The sequence below is a fragment of the Protomyctophum bolini genome, assembly GCF_963924005.1.
Source record: "Protomyctophum bolini genome assembly, chromosome: 7".
Taxonomy (NCBI): Eukaryota; Metazoa; Chordata; class Actinopteri; order Myctophiformes; family Myctophidae; genus Protomyctophum; species Protomyctophum bolini.
The window spans coordinates 49,444,888-49,468,108 of record NC_137868.1 but is presented as its reverse complement, the minus strand read 5'-3'; the positions used below and the strand labels follow the sequence as shown (position 1 = coordinate 49,468,108).

Sequence of the window (23,221 nt, the reverse complement as noted above, 5' to 3'; positions counted from 1 at the left end):
ATGTCTTCTAAATCCCAAAAGGTTTCTGAAAACCCTATGTTTCTATGTCAGTGGTGCTCAATATTTCATGTCAAGGACCCCCAAGATTATATGTAATTGGCCGCGGACCCCCCCCCATCTGAAAATATGTTACCCATGAACCCCTCAGAAGCAAAGCTTTGAGTTAAAAACGTTCGCTCTGAAAGAATATAATTATAGTCAATGATTTGCACCACATTTTCACGGTTAAAAAAAAAATAGCAGACCTACAAGCTCGTAGCGCGGCTATGAGCTTGTAGATCTGCTATTTTTCAATAGAAGTATAACATAACGCTTAAAGGGGAGGACCACTTTTTTAGAGGTTTGGGTTGTTTTCTTACCTTATTATGGGCAAACTATTCCATTCCATGAGTTATTTCGCTCTGTTGTGTTGTTTATTAGCAAAAGGCATAAAAATAGTCGCTCATTGACTTCCATTGTAACGGGGAAACAGCTCTGAAAGTCACTCTTTTAGCACATAAACCAACGCAACATAAGCTGATTCTGACAGTTTATGACATCAGGAAAACTCATGCAGCTTTATTTTCGTCTTTTAAGATAGATTTATAAAGTTACTATTTTAGTCGGAGATAGACTGCAGCAGTACTACGGCGTTCCCAACTATCGCGGGGCCGTCTTGCGAGGTTTCGTTTGTAAATAGAAGTCTTTACGCTGTTACATTATACACTTATTCTAAAGTGTCTTATAACGTGTCTCCCTCAAACACGTCCATTGTGTATGTTTTTAGTGACAAGCGGACGAGATCAAATCCATTTGTTTACATCCCCGTCGTTTCCAATAAGGAAGTGGTGTACAGTTTTGGTCCAATCAGATCAGACGCGAACAGCAGTGATTCGGTCGGTGTAGGCATACCTACCGGATCTTCTTTCTACACAAATTAGTCAAAACAAGACAAAGTTGACATTTTTTATGATGTTTTCATGAGTTTTCCTGATGTTTTAAACTGTCAGAATCAGCTTTTGTTGCGTTCGTTTATGTGCTAAAAGAGTTACTTTGAGAGCCGTTTCCCCGCTACAATGGAAGTCAATGGACCCTATTTTTTATTTCTTAAATTGCTAATAAACAACACAACGGAGCGAAATAACTCATGGAATGTAATAGTTTGCCGATAATAAGGTAAGAAAACAACCCAAACCTCTAAAAAAGTGGTCTTACCCTTTAAAACACACATTCAACCTGCCATCCCTGTTTCAGGCAACAACAAAATAAAACATTTCTTATTTTAGATACAAAAAAAAGAAAATAGTTGTCCTTACCCATGTCTCAGTCTGATTGGTCGAGGGCGTCTCCACGGCAACGTATCGCCCCATCTGATTGGTCGAGGAGGGCGTCTTCTCCACGGCAACGTATGATGGCCCCGGCGGTGCCACCTTATTGGCCGAAGAAGGCACGGACCCCCGGATCCCACGGCCCAGGCTGCTGTGTGTGGACGAGGGCATGGACCCCTGGCCCCTGCCCAGGCTGCTGTGTGTGGACGATGGGGGTGATGAGTAGGGGTTGGGGGTGATGTCCTCTGGGTGACCCGGCACAGCTCCACGCTCCCATTCTGACCTGAGATCAGATTCTAAAAATGTCTTCTACATCCTGACAGTTTTCCATTCTGACCTGAGATCAGATTCTAAAAAGGTCTTCTAGGTCAGTCGCTCTTCGATTTTTCAAAAATAGCAGACCTACAAGCTATGAGCTTGTAGATCTGCTATTTATAGCAGACCTACAAGCTATGAGCTTGTAGATCTGCTATTTTTCAATAGCTAAAGCACAACATAATGCTAACACCAAAATGGGTTCCCGTTCAGAATGGGTTAAGCAACCAGGTATATTTACTCAGGTACTGCACTTTCTCTTTAGAAGAATCTCTTAAGGGCCTTTCAAAGGGGAAGCAAGGAACGCAGGCGTTGTTGCCTGGATCAACGACAGGTCTGCTCAAGAGGGGCGCAAAAAAGCTAAACAGTATCCAGGTCTGGATACTGGCATACTGGCACGAACGAGCACGCGCACAACAAATTCACGGGACGGCGCTCACGTAAATAAATACACTTGCGTCGTCACACCGCGACTGCTCCCCAGTGCTCCGCGCAAAAACTGAAAATGAACTATAGGCGTGTTATCGCTTCACGTTTGAAAGGCCCTTTAGAAGAAAGAGGCAGTCCTACTGCTGTGCTGCTGCCAGACGAGGCAAGGCTGCTGCGTCACAGGAGGAGGACAACGGCACGTCGAAGAAGAGAACACACTTGGGCTAGCTTGAACAATTTAAGTTTTTTCAGAATAAAGGCGTTAGAGTGCCAAGCAGATTTTTTTCTGAAAAGCCCTGCCCTTCCATTTCCCCCCCAAAAAACCGGGAGGTGAAAATCTTCCATTACTACCTCACCTTAAATGGAGTTAAGGTCAACGACGTCATTTTCGCTAACACGCAATTCCAGACGGCAGATTTGTCGCACCATTGGAGCCAAACTGCACCCGGAAGTTCGGCAGAATGCACTGGAGTCAATGAGAGCTCAGTGACTATCTCATGAACAAACATTATTTATGAATGACTGAGACCTTTTGTAAAGTAATCACTTGTTCTGGCAAATAATAGAAGTCATGTAACACATTATTGTCTGCTGTGTTGCTTTTCGATGTGTACACTGTGTAATTAAATGGAGGTATCTAAAGAGCAAAAAGTATGTTTCTGAACGTGCCAAGTATCGCGAGACTGCCCACCGTTTCCTGTCTGGCAGCCAAATCTCGCGAGACCCCGGAACAGAAACGATACCTTAAATCCGCAAATACAATTATATATACTGTGCACATTGAAAAGCAAGTGATTAGAAAGCAAACTGTGATACGTCTTCTTTCATGTGCCTGGACCGATTATATGACACAGGTCTCAATGGTTCATAAATAATGTTTGTTATGACTAGAGCTGGTCCAGCCGGCTCCATTCACTGCTTTGTATAAATGTCACTTCCGGTGTGATATTTGGCTCCCATGAAAGTGTCATGGCGCAGCACAGTCACGTGACCATGTCACTTCCTTCTCTAATTCTCCTTGACGTAAACCAGGAAGTGAATAGCTGCTCGCGCAGAAAACCAGCTCCGGGACAGGACAGGACAGACACTGACCTGTTGGTGTGTGCGGGGACAGGACAGGGATGCGCCGGGGCGGGAGGCAGGTCATGAAGGGACTGGTGGCGGCCTGGAGGACCACCTGTCATCACACGATACAACAATGATGATTGAAGTTGCAATTGTGTTTTCACATGATCGTCTAATTATTTTACTTTTGCATGGCACCATAGTAGTATGACAAAGGAAGGCACGATTAACAATCTTCACCCCACCGTTGACTCTGGAGCTGTGGCTGCCCATGCCAACGGGATGCACGGGGGCATTTTATTTTGAAGGCGTCGTGATGCCGGGAAGTAGTATAAATCGGTCATTTCCAGTGGCGGCCGCTAGAGTTACTACTCTTTCATCGGAAGCGGCAATAATAATAATAACCGCAAGGTCGCGGGGATTCTTTATTGATAATCCTAACGTTCTGCATCACCCCAATCTGAGCCACGATTCAGAGACAAACGCTGCTAAAGAACACGCTTAACAGTTATAATGGTCATAACCAGTGTTGATTTCGCCGACTATGACGAAAAATGTTGACTAAAACGAAGACTAAAATTAATATACTGACAATTTAGTCAACAAATGAAAATTTGACTAAAATGTTAGGAAGGGACTGGTGGACAAGAGATCCAGTATAAGTCATTTTACACTAGGCCACTAGTCAACTAGCAAAAATCACTAGAAGTGAAAGCCCTAACTTGGACCCAGATCCATTACAGAGTATGGAGTAGGAGGTTCCGTACGTTGGCTCGGACCCAGATATATTACAGAGTATGGAGTAGGAGGTTCCGTACGTTGGCTCGGACCCAGATATATTACAGAGTATGGAGTAGGAGGTTCCGTACGTTGGCTCGGACCCAGATATATTACAGAGTATGGAGTAGGAGGTTCCGTACGTTGGCTCGGACCCAGTGAGCTGTTGATCTGGTTCTGGTAGGACGTCTCGTCGTCCCACCTGCTCCGGCTCTGGACCACGCCCTCCCGGTCCACGTTGCCATGGCTACCGGACAGCGGGTGCTGTGTGGTGGGGGGACCCTCCTCCCCCGACCCTGGTCCACCTAGAACGGTCATCAAACTTCAGTCCAACACTGGGCTCAACCAACATGTCCTATACAGAGGTCAGGAGGTCACCAACATGTCCTACAGAGGTCAGGAGGTCACCAACATGTCCTACAGAGGTCAGGGGTCACCAACATGTCCTACAGAGGTCAGGGGTCACCAACATGTCCGCACACGGACAAATGAGTCCATGGCAAAGACTTGGTCTTAATTGTCCGTGGCAACATTAGGACAAAGACTTGGTCTTAATTGTCCGTGGCAACATTTATAATGTTATCATACATACGTAACATACATACATACATACAGTATACATACATACACACGCTTGGATTTTACAAGGTATGCCGTCTGGTGGCCAATAAACCAAATACAAATCTCAAAATGTATAAGCAATTTTTAAGGACCCACAATAGAGCATGCTTTTGCCTTTTTTAAACCTCACCCATTTTAATCCAACACACACACACACACACACACACACACCTTGCACATCCCCCGCCTCCGTGTCCAGCAGTGACCCGTGGGAGTGGGCCCTTCTGAGGCCCTCCCCTTCTCCCGCTGGGCGTGGCTGTCCTCCCGGCTCCGCCCCCGTGCCCCTCCCCCGGCCCGGCAGGCTGCCGTAGGCGGGGGGGTACTGCGTCCGGAGCTGAACGCCGTACGAGTCTCCGTTCACGCCTACAGAGGGGTTACAGCAAAGGTCTCAACCTTAACGCATGTTCGCCAGCCTTAATCGTCGTTTTGTTTTATCAATGCCAATAGCAGCTAGTAGGCTCCCAGACTTTTTTTTTTTTAAATCCTTTATTTGCCCAAGGTAGTAGCTGAGTGCTCATTTTCTTCAATGCCCTGCACATAGAAACATATGTCTTATACTGTTGGCCACTAAGCTCCACTGGAGCAGTTGGGGGTTCAAGTGCCTTGCTCAAGGGCACTTCAGCGGTGTCGGGTGAGTGATGGCAATCAATCACTTCCCGACCCCGATTTTTCCCTTCCCGTCCGGGGAATCGAACCGGCAACCTTTCGGCAACACGGGCGCTCCTCTAACCCTGAGGCCACCGCTGCCCATGCAGTAGGTGGATAAGATAGGCTTGATAAGTAACCTATACTGGGAATCATGGGTTGATACCATTGGAAGCGGGTGGGGGTGGAGGGGTGGGACCGCCGTCATGGATTAGGATCAGCGTTTTTTTTTTTGTCCCAAAACCACTGTTGATTTTGACTTAGTTTTAGTCCTCTGGAATGAGGATGATTTTTTTTAAATGGCAGTATAAATAATGATACATTTAAAAAAACGAGATATACAGTCCCGTCCCGTCCCCCCCCTCCCCGATTCTCACCTCCATCTTTCAGCACCACGTAGGGCTGGCCGTGGATGCCTTGGACCCGGATGGCCACCCCATAGCGGGCCGCATGCGCCTTGGCGGTCCTGGTCTTCTTGGCGGCGGGGGAGGAGGTGGAGGAGGAGGTGGTGGTGGTGGTGGTGGGGGTCGTCGGCGTCGCCGGCAGACCCCCACCCGCGTCGCGCAGGTCGTCGATGAATCGGATCTGAACGCCGTGGTCCATGGAGCTCCTCTGGGCGGACGCTGGCACCGCCGCCATGCTGCGGAGAGGACAGAGCAGTGTTGTTTTTGTCGACTGAAATGTTCGTCGACTACCTTTTTCAACTGACGGAAACGAAATAATAACTAAGCAACGATGACTAAAACTATGACTAAATGTACCGTCGATTTTGCCAACAAATACAAACTAGACTAAAATGTTAGGAAGGGACTATAGTGGACCAGTATAAGTCATTTTACAATTAGTTGCATGCTGAAAATAGACGCGCTCACAACGCGTCTGCGGACAAGAGATCCAGTATCCTTTTACACTTGTAGCTTGTAGATCGGCTATTTTCAGCAAGTGTAAAATCAGCCATTAGGACGACATCAAGGCCCGCCAAAATACATTTTAGACGACTAAATCAACTGTACATTTAGTACACTAAAATTGCATGACATTTAGTCGACTAAAACTAGACTAACACAAAAACATTCCAGGAGACTAAAATGTGACTAAAACTAAATTCCAAAGACTATGACTAGACTAAAAAAATGTTTGCTGCCAAAAACAACCCTGGGACAGATCAGAACACCGTTTGACAGCCGCCATGCTGCGGAGAGGACAGAGAAGTGTTGATTTCGTCGACTAAAACTAAGACGAAAAATGTTCGTCGACTACCTTTTTCACTGACAAAAACGAAATAAAAACTAAGCTATGATGACTAAAACTATGACTAAATATATACTGTCGATTTTGTCAACACATATAAACTAGACTAAAATGTTAGGAAGGGACTAGCGGACAAGAGATCCAGTATAAGTCATTTTACACTTTGTTGCATGCTGAAAATATATATTTTATATATTATTTTTTTCAGCAAGTGTAAAATCAGCCATTACGACGACATCAAGGCCCGCCGAAACACATTTTAGTCGACTAAATCAACTGTACATTTAGTCGACTAAAATGTATTGTATTATTTTCTCCTGTGAGGCACTTTGGTCAATTTTGGTTGTGTGAAATGTTCTATATAAATAAAGGTTGATTTGATTTGATTTGACGATGGTTGGTGGTGAGTGGTGCAGACAGCTCAGCTCCACCAGCCAGCCCTTCACCTCATAGCTGCTGTGTCTCCTCTCCATCAATGATTACCGTGTGTAGAGATAGTGTTAGTTTCACTCTGCCCTATAAACACCCCCCCCCCCCGTGACCTCTGACCTGTCCTCCATAAACAAACACCTGGCTGGCATCTCTACTTCCTGACCGTTGTCCACAGCCAATGAGAGCTTTTGCCCAGGTGGGCGTCGTTATATATGCCTAAACCTAACCCTAACCTTAATCTCACACACACACAAAACTATGCCTAAACGTAACCTTAAAGATAGAGTGCCGTGAGATGGGTTTTTTTCCACCCTAAAACATGCAGGTATTATTATTATTTAAGGAGGAAGATTATTTTCAAAATAAGTGTACAGTATTTGTTAAAATGTTTTTTATGTGGACACACCCACCAGTTCATTAAGTATGCCTGGTTTGCCTGCATGGTGGGTGGTGATGGGTTGTGATCCACCTGAACTGAAGCCACACCCACAGCTATTGTTGTATGATAAAGGGGGAGGGGTTAGGGGAGGGGATGATATTGTGATGTCACTATAACACCGTTTTTTTAGAAACCCTAAATACAAAGGGAATACATCATTGCACATAACAACCACACCAAGGGGTCTATTGAAGTACTGTAACCACATAAACACATGACATAACAACCACACCAAGGGCTCTAATGAAGTACTGTCACCTCAAACACATGACATAACAACCAGACCAAGGGCTCTAATGAAGTACTGTTACCTCATAAACACATGACATAACAACCACACCAAGGGCTCTAATGAAGTACTGTCACTTCATAAACACATGACATAACAACCACACCAAGGGCTCTAATGAATTACTGTCACTTCATAAACACATGACATAACAACCACACCAAGGGCTCTAATGAATTACTGTCACTTCATAAACACATGACATAACAACCACACCAAGGGCTCTAATGAATTACTGTCACTTCATAAACACATGACATAACAACCACACCAAGGGCTCTAATGAAGTACTGTCACCTCATAAACACATGACATAACAACCACACCAAGGGCTCTAATGAAGTATTGTCACCTCATAAACACATGCCATAACAACCACACCAAGGGCTCTAATGAAGTACTGTCTGCACGTCATAAACACATGACATAACAACCACACCAAGGGCTCTAATGAAGTACTGTCACCTCATAAACACATGCCATAACAACCACACCAAGGGCTCTAATGAAGTACTTACACCTCATACACACATGACATAACAACCACATCAAGGGCTCTAATGAAGTACTGTCACCTCATAAACACATGACATAATAACCACACCAAGGGCTCTAATGAAGTACTGTCACCTCATAAACACATGAAAAACCCTAATCTCACAGAATAAAAACCTCAAAATCACGCACGCCTGGGCGAAAGCTTTGCATAATAGGCCCGCTCCACCACACACGGTGTACCCAGAGCCATAGAGAGAGAGAGAGAGAGAGAGTTGCGTCACGCTTTGAGTTTGATCTCACCAGTGTTGTTTTCGTCGACTAAAACTATGACGAGAAATGTCCGTCGACTACCTTTTTTCACTGACGAGAACTGAATGGAAACTAAATGAAAACTAAACACAGACAGACAGACAGACAGACAGACAGACAGACAGACAGACAGACAGACAGACAGACAGACAGACAGACACTTTATTTGTCCTTTCGGAAATTTGTTTTTGTGCACAGCAGTCATCAGGATACAGAAAACATATACAAACAAACAGATCACACAGTACATTGACAATAAAGAAACAATGCCAACAGAAGGGCACCAGTCATAGTTCCAAGAGGCATCTCATCACACTTTATGCACGGAACTGAGACGGGGCCTGCTTGTTCATAAGTCCTATACTTATATAACAAACGATCTTGAGGCCCTAGCCTGCAGAGAAGGTACCGTGTACTGCCGCCCCGGTGGTAAAAGATGGTATTGGCTGTGTATTGTCCCTAGTAATATAGCTTTCCCCTTCCCGAGTACCCGGGTCTCATACATTGAAGTCATACTCTCAAATCGTACCCCAGCTATTTTGCTGGACACGTTGATCATTTTATGGAGTTTGTTCATATTAACCAATGATAATGAGCCATACCAGGAAACAAAACAAAATGTGAATAAAACTGTGACTAAATATATTGACAATTTCATCAACAAATAAAAACTAGACTAAAATGTTAGGAAGGGACTAGTGGACAAGAGACCCAGTATAAGTCATTTTACACTTGGTTGCATGCTGAATAATAGACAATCTACAAGCTCGCTGCGACGCATTGTGAGCTTGCAGATCGGCTATTTTCAGGAAGTGTAAAATCAGCCATTATGACGGCATCAAGGCCCTTCAAAATACATTTTAGTCGACTAAATCAAGTGTAGATTTAGTCGACTAAAATCTAATGATAATAGTCGACTAAAACACGAACCAATTCCAGGTGACTAAAATGTGACTAAAACTAAGTGAAAGCTATTCAAGAGACTACGTATAAAACTAAAATCAAAATGTTCTGTCAAAAACAACACTGGATCTCACCGTAAAGCGGGATGCAACTGTAGCAAAACATTAGAACTTCCTCTTTTTTTGGGGAAGTTATTCACAAATCAGAGGTAGAAATTACAAAATGGGCTAGACAATGAAGAATAATTGTTATTTTGATCAACGTTTGCCTGTTATCTTTCAGCATGGAACTGTGGACAAACTCTTAACCAACGACAACTAAATCTGAGATGCTATACATCTCATCAAATGGTGGTCCGTTACTTAAAATGCTCTGAATAAATAATGGACCTTAAGGGTTGATATGAAAAACCTCTGCAATTCACCTTTAGCAAAGCCCTCTCCCACTTAGACACTCTCACTTGGACACTTTCCAGCCAGGCTCATTCATTCCAATGTAAATATTGTGGATTTTACACATTACATACTGGTTCATTTTTGGAACCAGACCTTCCAAATCCTCTTCCAAATCCGTCAACAAGGCCTGCCGTATGCACTGGAAGAATATGTGCGTTTCTTCTTTAAAACATGTGCGTTTCTTCTTTAAAACAATGTTTTATCATAGGAAAACTATTGGTGGAGAGGTTTGCCTTCCCTAAAACCATGTTATGCTTAGCTGTGATTGGACCATAGCAGTTTGGCTTATAGGTCAATTAGAATTTGGTTGTATAGAATTCTGTACCTAATCGAATGGAACGGGTTACAACTAAGATCTTCTCCTGCCTGTGGGTCCCCCGACACCAGATCCTGTCCAACGGGGGTCCACGGCCCACCCAATGGACAGGGGGGTCCGCAGCACACCCAATACGTATAAATGTGAGGGTCCTTGACATCATTGGAGCTCCCCTGCTGAACAAAAGCAGCATTGAACTCACGCTAATTGTCACTAACAAAACTGACCCATATTACAGACAATACACAGCCAGTCTCTGTCCCCACCCTCAGTGTCGCTCGCACGCACGCACGCAACGTTCATTCAAATTTCAAACACTTTATTTGAAGATAGTTTACTCTCCCCGTGAAGTCTTGAATACAACAAGGACAATGGCTGTTTGTATAACATTCCTTTGCAAGTGAATGAATCCCAAATCCCAAAAGAATGAGAAAACACTTGATTAATTTTATAGGCTCTATGCATACATTTGGTTACATTTCTAATTTTGTATACACTCTCAGAGTTAAATTAACTTTGATTTTACAATATGTATTGGGGTCCCAGAGATTAAAAAAAAAAATTAAATGGGGGAACGTAGACTAATTCAGGTCAAACCTGCAGAGCCCTTGAAACGACAATGGTTGAAAATCACAGCGAGAGCCGTAAAATTCTTCTCTTATGGGGGGGTCCTTGGCGTATATTTTCTAATGGGGGGTCCACAGGCTAATGAGTGTCATTTTGGGGGGTCCTTGACGTGAAGAAAGGTTTGGGTATACCACTGATAAAGAGCACCTTTCAGTCCCCAAAGTGCTTCACCAACAATAAAAGCTAAACGTCAACAATATAACAATAAAGCATGGAGACGCGAGGAAGCAAGGAAACGGAACAGTCGGCACTGGTGAAAGTTGAGAAATCAATACAGGATTAGGCTATTATGTTACAAAGGCCGGTCTGAAAAGGTGGGTCTTTAAAACAATGTTTTTAAAAAGGTCCACAGCCAGAGGCCACCCATTTCAGGTGCGTGTGTGTGTGTGTGTGTGGGGGGGGTCATTCCATAGCCTGGGAGGTAGTTCCATAGCCTGGGGGGTGGAACTACAGTAGCTAGTTCAGTGTAGATTAGTACGCTAGACCAGGGGTTCCCAAACTTGAGGGAGTTCAAGGGGGTCCCCAGCTAAATGATAGTTTGTAACGAAATGGACCCTTATGGGTCTGTATACTGTCTGTACTGTCTGAGTTAAATTAGCATTGATTTTACAATCTAAATTGAGGGTCCCAGAGATAGAAATGCCATTGAATGGGGGGTCCGTAGCCTAAATGCATGTCAAACTGGGGGGGTCCCTGAAATTAAACGGGTTGAGAATCCCTGTTATATAGCCGTAAAAATCTTCTCTTATGGGTGGGGGGGGGGGGGTCCCTCCCTGGGATATCTTTTCAAATGGGGGTCCGCGGGCCTAATTAATGTGAATTTGGGGGTCCTTGACATGAAAAAGGGTTTCATGGGCTAGGACATTATTAAGTTCCAACAACATATTTGTAATGGTACAGTAGTTTAGTTGGCAGGAGAATAGTCAGAAATGGCTTTGGAATGTGAACTGAACCCAGTCTAACCCCGTCTAAAAATGGGTCAACAACACTCATGGAGCACAACATTGAGAGAGAGAGAGAGAGAGAGAGAGAGAGAGAGAGAGAGAGAGAGAGAGATGAATGACACATCTTCTCTCTTATCAGTGTTTGGAGATAAAACTGAGTCAGTTCCTCCACAAAACCAATATAACATGCATAGACACACACACACACACACACACACACACACACACACACACACACACACACACACACACACAGAGACACACACACACGCATGCACGCACATTTGTACACTCTCGGAGAGAGTTATAGCCATCAACTCCGAAGGTGTAGGTTTGTTTCCCTCTCTCTGTGTTACTGTTCGCTCTCACGGTCAAATGAACACTGGAGTTTACAGAGCGTCGCAGTCCCGCCCCCTTTCATAACAACGAGGGCACCAGGAAATAATTCCCCGTTAATTTTTTCCCCATAGACGTTTCCAAAAGTACTTATTTAACCCATTTTGACCTGAGATCAGATTCTAAAATTGTCTTCTAAATCCTGACAGTTTTCTGAAAAAGCTATGTTTCTATGTCAGTCGTTTTTCAACAACATATTTCAACAACATATTTTTAATGGTACAGTAGTTTAGTTGGCAGCAGAATAGTCAGAAATGGCTGTGGAATGTGAACTGAACCCAGTCTAAAAATGGGTCAACAACATGGAGCACAACATTGTATTGTTGCAACAATATGTCACCCTGGCCTAGAGAGAGAGAGAGAGAGAGAGAGAGAGAGAGAGAGAGAGATGAATGACACATCTTCTCTCTTATCAGTGTTTGGTGATAAAACTGAGTCAGTTCCTCCACAAAACCAATAAAACATTGCATAGACACACACACACACACACACACACACACACACACACACACACACACACACACACACACACACACGCATGCACATTTGTACACTCTCGGAGAGTTATAGCCATCAACTCCCGCCTGTGTAGGTTTGTTTCCCTCTGTGTTACTGTTCGCTCTCACGGTCAAATGAACACTGGAGTTTACAGAGCGTCGCAGTCTCGCCCTCTTTGAGAACGACGAGGGCACCAGGCACTATAATTCCCCCTTCATTTTCCCCCATAGATAGACAAGTATTTATTCAACCCATTTTGACCTGAGATCAGATTTTAAAATTGTCTTCTAAATCCTGACAGTTTTCTGAAAAAGCTGTTTCTGTCAGTCGTTCTTCGATTTTTCAAAAATAGCAGACCTATACAAGCTCGTAGCGCGCCACCGTAGATCTGCTATTTTTCAGCTATAATAACCTAAATGTAAAAACAATGCCAAAGAAAATGCAACCCGCAACTATCAATATTTACAAGCAACTTTACAGAAAAAGAAGCCCGCAAAGTCGCTTATAATAAGCAGCAATGGCAGCACTGTGAATGGGTGAATGTAATGGACATTGTAAGGCACTTTGGATAAAAAAGTGCTATTTAAATTCAAATCAATGTGTCATTTACCATCAGCAAGAGGTGGAGTCAGGTGAGAGTGGTTTTCTTTTTCAGTTTGCTTTGTAGTCTGACTAATCGGCATTCGGCACATTGTATGAACACAAGAACTGCCTTCACCTTTCGCAATGTTTGTCCTTGAAGCATACCGAGCAAATGACATACAGTATACAGTGCAGTTCAGCACTGCTAGACTGCACAGCAATGCACACAAACAGCCGGTCCTGGCCAGCACTGCAGCAAGGCAAATATTATATTTAATATAACCCCAGCTATTGTCCATATAGAGCAAAGGTTCTGGATGTATGTCTAAGAACCAAGCTATATGTGACATTATGACATGTTGTGAGCTTGCAGAAAGTCTGTCAACATTTTGACTTTTATTTATTTTTTCATAATTGCTTATAATTAATGACGTGCCCAACATGTGGTTGAAGAGGTCACTTCTCGCCTCTGGGCGTCTTACTGGTTCATTCGTCTATGAAATCGTGAAGACAATATGTGACTCTTTTCGATACAGAGACATGGCGGCAAGACTAAATGTTCAAGAGAAGAGAAAAACTGTTTTGATTTTGTTTTGTTTTGTTATATCCAAAAAGAGTTCAAGCCTGTTTTCTCAACATTACTCTACAAGCCATATCTCCAAAACTCGTGGGTCAAATTGAACAAGCAATGAATGAATTGGGCCTCTTCCTTACTTTCTTCCTTCACAGGTGTTACAATGACATGACACTGTTCCATTTAGCATAGCACAGTAGTGGTTCTCCAACTTTCTCCTATACACACGTTTAATGTTTGTCTTTAGTTCAATGTTTGTTTTGTAAACGCCATTGACAATGAAGGGGAAACGTACCGTCATAATGTGTCATTTACGTCATACTGTGACGTGTCTCTGTATTGTTCATGGCGTTTAATGTTTTGTGTTGTTTGTTTTACATCACCATTACATCACCATATCAACATTTTAGACTTTAATATAGTAGCGCCCCTCACTTCACACGGGTGTGATTATTTAACATCAATACCCGTCTCTGAGTGTACAAAAAGGACACGTATGAGTCCACATGGTTCCGTTTGTACAATCTCAAGAGTCACACGCCTGTATGTGGCCATTTTTAAGTGAAGTCCCCCCCCCCCCTCACAATATCATCACCCTCTATGACACCCTTTCCACTGGTTGGGACCCGGCTCAATTCAGAACCAGTTTGAACAAATTAAGTTCATGAGCCTGCAGACCTCCAAAATTAGGACGTTAATTTATACCCTACATTACATTTTGTTTATAGGATCAAAATAAGTAAATGAATATATGATAACCCTTCCACAGTAGTAGCTTTTTCATATTTGATTGTTTTTGCATACTTTCCTATTATGATGCCGAATTTGCATATTTACTTTTTTAAGATTTGGAAAACAATCAAATCATTGTCTTTGTGTAAGTACTCAACTGGGGAAGTTTCATGGTGATAACGATCTAATATAGGTTTTGCCCACTCAATAAATTTTAACGTTCCAATTTTGGAGCTCTGGCTCATGGACCGGTATGGAACAGAGCCTTCATTAGTGTCATTACAGTAACACCTGTGAAAGAAGTAACGTTTCCAATATGGCTGACTGATGTGTGCCAAGGGCGTATATTCTTTCTACGTCCGAGCATAGACATGGTAACGCCCCGCCTGCCTCTGATTGGCCTACCGACACTGCCGCTCTTGCCGGTCCTCCGAGATGCAAGGCTACTCCGTGGTGGGAAATAATACAGAAATAGTACAAGAGAATGGCAACACGCGACAGTAATTTGTAATTTTTTGTAGAAGAGGCAAACTAATATTGTTTGTGCCGTTTGCTTTGATTGAATAATTGATTGAACACGTAGGCCTACTATGATTTGATTTGGCTGTGTTCTATATTAAAGTGTGTTGCTGTCGCGAGTGCCAAGCTGTCATTCTCTTGTAGCTATTATATATCGTACTTGACTTGTATTATTTATTTCCCACCAGGGAGTAACCTCGCGCAGCAGACTATCCAGCTTATTCCAACATGTATCTTCTACCTCGGAGACACCGGCTGTGTCGGTAGGCCAATCAGAGGCAGCCGGGGCGTTACCATGTCTATGCTCGGATGTAGAAAGAAGATAAGCAAGACCGCGCATCAAGGCCCCAGTGAGGCTCTCCAACGTTGAAGCACTGGTAAGAGGTGGGACTGCAGGCGGACCTGTGGAGTTATGACGAGGAAACCCCGTTCATTTTCCTCATAGACTTTTCAGAAAGTATTTATTTAAAGACGTTTACGCCGCGGAGGCGCGGACAAAGACAAATCTTGTCGTGACAAATCATGACAATAAACACAATGTTTTGGGCCAAACAAAGAATTAGAAAGTAGAAAAAAACGGCAGGTTACAACACTTTTTTTGTTGTTTTTCTTCTTTGTAATTATTTGTTTGGTCCAAAATAGTGTTTGTTGTCATGATTTGTCACGACTCGAGGTCTTTAAATAAATACTTTATGAAATGTCTATGGGAAAAATGCATTGGAATTAATTTCCTGGGCCTGGCGTCGTCATGGAAGGGGGCGGGACTGTGACGCTCTATAGAGCCTATTGACTTCTAGACACTTCCCATCATCCCATCCCATCTCCCCCACCACTCCGCGAGTAAACCAGATACTGCTGCTCTTTCACTGACACACACTGACACACACACACACACACACACACACACACACACACACACACAGCTTCTTCTTGGCAGCACATTGGCATAACAAAAGAGGGACCTCAGTGTCACCAAATACCACACAACTAGCAGCATATCTCTACAGTAGATGCAGGAGTGAATGAATGCTGCCCTGCCCTCATTCTCTCCAACATTCACAAACCCTCTCTGGCCTGTACTTAGTAAACTGAACCACCGTTGTCTCTGTACTTTCTTGTACAGAGAGAGTACCGAACATAGCAGATCTACAGGCTCACATTACAGCATGCATTTATGGAATAATATAGATGGAATATGGAATGAATATAGATGAATATATAGAATATAAATGCCGGGGCACGTTAAGTTGCTTTGAATCTCTCATTCGCACAGGTAGGGATATCTGTCACAAGCTAATTCTAAAATGAGACATTTTTCTGGAAAAAACAATGTTTCTATATCAGTGGTTCTCAAACTATTTCATGTCAAGGACCCCAAAAATTATATGTAGGCTAATTGGCCGCCGATCCCAATCTGAAAATATGTTGTTCCAGGGACCTACAGTACAAGAAGCAAAGATTTGAGTTAAAAACGGTCGCTCTGAAAGAATACATATTCAAAGATTTGCGCCACATTTTCAACATTTGAAGTGCAGATCTACAAGCTCATAGCTTGTAGATCTGCACTTCAAATGTTCAAAAAACTTCAAATGTTTTTTTTTAAAGCTAAAGTATAACATAATGCTTTAAACACCAAAAAGGGGTTCCCGTCCTGAATGGGTTAAAAATATGTTTTTGGCACTGTGTTTTTGGCATTGAACATTGGAACACATGAATCAAAATATGAATATTACTGTTTGCCTTTTAGGCTTCATAATCAAAAGTTGCACGGGTCAGATATGACAAATAACTTAATTATAAAAAGAAAGTACTGAAAGATTTCTAATTAATTTGACACTTTCAAAACAATTTGAAACATTCCACGTTATACGCTTGTATATTTTTGGAAGATGTTTATTTTTTTTTCTTTATAATTTTTATCCAACGATTTTGTAACCCATTTTTCACCCCTGTGTCAATTATCTAATGTGATCTTGGGCTCTACACACCCGAAACCCTAGTCCCCATACTGTATATGGGGGACATGGGGAGAGCAACGGACTTGAACTCATGCTTCCTTCATGCCTGAGTGTCCAAGTTGCTCCCAAGTTCCTCCCCCCTGTGATAATGTTGCATTTATATAGCGCATTTATCCAAGGCGCTTTACATAGATTGTGCATTACATTCACCCATTCACACACACACATTCAGGGGCGGCAGTGGCTCAGGGGTAGAGTGTCATGATGGAAACCGAAAGGTTCCCAGTTCGAACCCTCGAATTTTGCCGACCCAATAGCCTTTTCTACGGTCAGTGCATCCTTTATCCCAAAATGCCCAATGAATGGTAGCCTATACACAACAGTGTTGTTTTCGTCGAATAAAACTAAGACGGAAAATGTTCGTCGGCTACCTTTTGTCACTGACGAAGACTAAATGGAAACAAAATAAGCTAAGATGACTGAAACTAAGATTGACAATTTCGTCAACAAATAAAAACTAGACTAATATGTTAGGAAGGGACTAGTGGACATGCGATCCAGTAAGTAATTTTACAATTGGTTGCATGCGCTGCAACGCGTTGTGAGCTTGTAGATTGGCTATTTTCAGCAAGTGTCAAATCAGTCATTATGACGGCATGAAGGCCCGCCGAAATACATTTTAGTCGACTAAATCAACTGTAGAATTTGTCGAATAAAATCTTATGATATTTAGTCGACTAAAACTAAAACATTCCGGATGACTAAAACTACCGACAGTCTATGACTAAAGTATGACTAAAACTAAAATAAAAATGTGCTGCCAAAAACAACACTGCTACACAAGACATGTCAGAATGAAATGGGCATAATAATGCCATGCTATGCTCCAAGTACATTTTTTTTATTAACCACTTGAACCCTATAGCAGACCAAGTACAGAGCCAAAAGTTCATGTTTACCAAGTATTGGGGTGTCTGTTAAGTGGTTAAATGTCAGAAAATACACCAACATATTAACAGAAAATACGTGTAACTAAAACAAACAAACAAACAAACAACATGAATGTACACAACAACACTGATGCTAGTGCTGTCAAACAAGTTTGTGAAGCTATATATCTATGAAATCATGTATAGTGTGTGTGTGTGTGTGTGTGTGTGTGTGTGTGTGTGTGTGTGTGTGTGTGTGTGTGTGTGTGTGTGTGTGTCTCAGGTGTGTCTCAGGTGTGTTCAGGTCAAGGACCCCTTGACCTGAACAACGTTGAAGACCCCTGCTATAGCGCCACCAATAGGCCACATAGTTCTACTCTTCATGAGAAATGCAGACATCTTGTGTATACGATCTTTAATCTCCAAGTTATTATAGCGATTTATTCTGTTGTAAGTGTTTCTGATTAATTGAAAAGGGTGGACCCTGTTAAACAAGTGGAATGCTTTACCAGTGTGCCGTCCAGTCTTTGTATTGAGTTGTAGCCTACTTTCATGTGAAATGTATACCCATTCTATTCTGCAAACTGTTAATAAATACTTAAATCAATTATATATTGTAATAACTGGACACAGGACAGCCCACCACGGTATAAGATCACACAGGTTGTATGTAAGAAAGATCACCTTCCTTCACCTACATGGAATGGAGGTGCACTGACCTGTCTGTCAGCAATAACTAACTAAATGAATCAACTTATTGCAGCAGATCTACCAGAGGGACAGCATTTATTTTAATAGGAGCTGCTCCATTCATGATTCCATCCACAGTTCATATAATAAGACGCGCTATATCTAATCACACAACAACTTTAATATTAAACTCAGCTATTATCGTTAGCTCCTGTGGGCTAACCAGCCAGCCTACCAACCAACCCCAGGACTGTCACAGCCTAGTTGGTGACCCATCAGAGTCTGTTACCAAGACGAGTGCAAATTGAGAGGACGACGACGGGGCACTATGGGCAAATGGTCTGTAAACAAACAAGATACGATCCGGTGACATCCATAAAACTAACGTGGGAAAAGTAATTCACCCCCTCCCTGGCCTAAAACAACCAGAGGACGCAGTCACAGAATTCGATAGGCCACCGGTTCCGGCGCAACAACACCACCTCAACCGAGCAAAAACTCTCGCTACATAGTTTCAAAATGAATGATGAGGGGATGATGAGGGGATTATAAGTTATAACCCGCTATTAAAAGATGATCGGGTAATACAGCAGACCTCCCGGGTTATAACAACACCTTAATAGAGTTAATATAGTGCACAACACATAAAACTATATACCATGTTTTATTGTGGCAAATCACCTCCGATCATCATCGCGCAGGTTTAGATGGATTGGACGAATAGTATAATACTTTGGATTTCCTCACGAAGTCCGAAACAACATAACATTATTATAATATTGTACAACATACCTATGTTCTTTCTTTTTTTTGGATCACTGCTATAATTCCACTTGTCGTCTCTGGTCCAAATGTCTATAGACGCGCTGGGCTGGGCGGTGCAGGCTTAGCTGGGGATCGGATCTTTATTGTTATTATTGTAATAAATCCATCAAACCTCTGTCTGTAAGTCCATGGTTCATTTGTGACGGCAACCTGTTACCTTAGTCTCACCACTCTCACACTCCTGGGTGTCGGTCTGACCCTAGCGAGGGTCCGTCGGGGGGTCCAATAAGAACTCAGGATTGTAGGAGCGTGGATGGAAAGTGATCCGCCCACTATGTGTGTAGTTAGAACAGTGGTTCCCAACCAGTGGTCCGGGGACCCCTAGGGGTCCTTGAGGGAGTTCCAGGGGGTCCCCAGCTAAATGATAGTTTGTAACCTGCAAATTGAAGTTTGTAACCTGCAAATTGACCCTTATGGGTCTGTAACTTTGAGAGTGTACAAATGGAAACAAATGGACCAGTCATTTGTATAGCCTACTACACACTCAGAGTTAAATTAACATTGATTTTACAATATTAATTGGGGGTCCCAGAGATAGAAATGCCATTAAATGGAATCTGTAGACTAATGCAGTGTTTCCCAACTTTTTTGTGCCAAGGCACACTTTTCATAGCCAAAAAATCCCAGGGCACACCTAGATATACGGGGGGGGGGGGTGGGGGGTATAATTAACACACACACACACACACACACACACACACACACACATGTATTTGAAACCATAAATCAGTATCTATTGCTATCGGGGGGAGGGTCGGGGTTACTTTTCTTCCTGTAAATAAAAATGTCTGGGTTCCGAGGCTACTTTTGTTCAAATCAAACGGCACACTAAAGTGCCGTGGCACACAGGTTGGGAATCGAATCACTGGACTGCATGTCAAACTGGCGGCCCGTGAATTTAACCGGGTTGAGAATCACTGCTAGAGGCAGTACAAATCTTCTCTTTTCAAATATATAACAACAATAACTAGAAACAAATCGCTGCAAGCAGCGATAAGGCAGGACCAAGCAGGAAGGCAATAAGAATTATATGCACAAGAAACATGGAAGACAAAACTTGAGAAAAAGACCATGGAATTGTGACAGGGTCGTTTTTTTATAGTGGGGGGTTTTTGAAGACTCATACACAGAGTTGGCGGTGCCCAGATTTGAACCCATGACCTTGTGTTGCAAAGGCAAGAGCTCTACCTACCGAGCTAACAAGCAACATCATTCAGTGTTTTTGTAGAAAGTTGCGCAAGGATAACTAATGAGATAAGATTTATGAATCGACTGCGTATAAACCAGAAAATATACCAGATTCGGATGAGGAGCTCAATGAGTGAAAACCAATGAAATGAGTCTGAAACAGGGATTAAAGGATAACTGAAAAAGTATTATTAAACTTCAGAGAAAATAAACAGCTTTGAACATTCATGAAAAACAAACAAATGGGGCCCACTTTAAGTTGTTGACTTGAAAAGTCCCTGCAGTTCAGTTCCTATTCAGTTCAGGGAAAGCAGTCTCTTTCTCCAATTTGGAGAACCAGATTACCACATTTGTGGGTGAAGGGGGGGTTCAGAGTTCCGGGTCGGCTCGCCAGGTCTGGGTACCATCCGGTACCAGAACCATCCATGCAAGGGAATCCTTTCAGGACACAAAAAACCTGAACTGAAAGGCCAGGTGTCCAAATCAGTCTTGGTTTCAAAAGCACAGTTGTACAGCATCAAATAATCTATCAATTCATGAGTAAAGAACCTGATTTGATCAGGGTCAAGTACTTTATACACGTTTCCCACTAAACAAATCAGTTCCTAGCATTGTTACGGCCCTTTAAACTTGGCTCAACCATGGGCCAACATAAAAGGACACAAAGTCAGATCAAAAGTTTACAATGATATTACACATTTATTTAAAATCCTGCATTGCAAAACAGGGACTGATGGTCTGGACACCCAAAATAATACTTACGACCAGCTCATCTGAAACTTAACTACTAACAGCAACAAAAAGGGAACACAACTGTTCAGTTTGGGTGTTTGGGAGACAATGAGCTGCTGGTCACAGCTCCTCTTATATAGCCTGCAACTAATCAAGAACAGCTGACACAACGTGTGGCAGCCAGAACTCTCAGGTGATTGACAGGTGAGGCACTTTAGACCAGCAGAGGTCAGCAAAGCCATGGGCACTACAACAGCACAAAGTAAAGACAACATTTCACAAAATGGAAATTTTCATTGGCTCATAAAACCTTCATTTTTTCACTTAAAAAATATATACTTTCCCATGTCCATATAGGTCCAAAGTTCACGTGTAGAAGTTTTCGTGCATTTCGATCAAATATCCTGGGAGGAGATGCATTTTAATTGATTTTCATATCATTCAAAATGGCGTGTGATCTAGAGGTCAGAGGTCAAAAGTAAGAGCTCTATACTTGTTCGGCATGAGGAGACGCATATGTGTGTCGAGGTTTCATTGCTGACAGTCAAACAGTTCATGATCTATGCGTGGTCAAAGTTTGCATTTTCAATATAGCACCACCCTTTGGCCAATGGTTGTGGCCAGGCTTCGCATCCTCACCGTTTGGCATGGCCCTCTACCATAATCTCCAAATTTTGCGAAAACCGACTGCACGGTTCAGCCAGAACTGCTATTTTTGGCGGAAGAAAAATAACTACAAAAACAACTTTGCAACGTTGCACTGCTCACTTCACAGGGGTGTGATTTTTTTATTATTACAGTATTAGTTTTTTTTCTTATGAAAGCAGAGAGTCTTCTGTTTCAAACGGTATATAGTATGTACATGTCGCTATAGGCCTAATTTTGTGAATAATAGTTGTTCAGGTCCATGCCTTCTCTAAAGTTCTCTCTGGTGGGCGCAAGCATTCAATAGCCAATTACTGACAAACTGTACATGGGATCAATGTGTATTGTTTTCCTCCTAAAAGTAGACATTCAGGGCTTTCATTCAGTGTCTAGTATGTATATGATATTATTTGTGTTCATTTTTATATCTGTCTGTCAATGTCTGTCAACTTCAACCTTCCATATCTCTGCTGTTTGTTCAAGCGAGCAGAGTTCAGGCAAAAGCATGTGTTAGAAAAAGGTCAATATCTCCAGAATGGAAGATGGTAAAATCATTTTTTCTTTAAATTGAAGTGGACAAGTGTATTGTTTTCCTCCTAAAAGTAGACATTCAGGGCTTTCATTCAGTGTCTAGTATGTATATGATATTATTTGTGTTCATTTTTATATCTGTCTGTCAATGTCTGTCAACTTCAACCTTCCATATCTCTGCTGTTTGTTCAAGCGAGCAGAGTTCAGGCAAAAGCATGTGTTAGAAAAAGGTCAATATCTCCAGAATGGAAGATGGTAAAATCATTTTTTCTTTAAATTGAAGTGGACAAGTTAGGCTTTCTTTTGATGTATGCGGTGTGATTCTCGCTATAAGAGAAAATTTTGCTGTGGGAAATCTTTTTTTTCCTTAAATGTAAAGTCCCTAGCACCACCAAGCACCACCTGACAGAATAGCCCAGCAGTCTTTGTGTTAAGTTATACTGAAAGACCTGAAAGGTGAAAGACCACCTCAGACATCAGCAACATTATGATGTCACTGAGCATCATGAAGGTACTGAAAGACCTGCCCACCTCAGACATCAGCAACATTATGATGTCACTGAGCATCATGAAGGTACTGAAATCTCCGGCACCGTTAACCCGGTAGTCGGTACATGCCAACCTTTGCACACACACTCCCTAGATGCCAACGATGAACCGGCCTGTTATAGCGCCAACACATTTTTTTATATTACTCCTCCATATTTTGTCCAAAAATGCAAATCCTTACACAGTATCTCTATAGTCATGTGCTCAACACAGATCTGTCCGATATTTCATATTCCATCCTGATTGGCTAA

At 42.5% G+C, this 23,221-nt stretch overlaps 1 protein-coding gene across 1 annotated transcript in view; it reads right to left on the bottom strand.

Moving 5' to 3' along the window:
* LOC308318782 (cingulin-like) overlaps positions 1 to 19,425 on the bottom strand; it is a 58,223-nt gene extending 38,798 nt beyond the window's left edge. Inside the window, exons 1-6 of the mRNA XM_080768411.1 lie at positions 19,293 to 19,425; positions 5,537 to 5,799; positions 4,686 to 4,877; positions 4,037 to 4,198; positions 3,144 to 3,228; positions 1,296 to 1,590 (exon numbers count right to left, since the gene is read on the bottom strand). Of these exons, the coding sequence (XP_080624537.1) occupies positions 1,296 to 1,590; positions 3,144 to 3,228; positions 4,037 to 4,198; positions 4,686 to 4,877; positions 5,537 to 5,798 (996 nt within the window). The 5' untranslated portion in view covers position 5,799; positions 19,293 to 19,425. The remainder of the gene's footprint in view (positions 1 to 1,295; positions 1,591 to 3,143; positions 3,229 to 4,036; positions 4,199 to 4,685; positions 4,878 to 5,536; positions 5,800 to 19,292) is intronic.
* Positions 19,426 to 23,221: the final 3,796 nt, after the last annotated feature.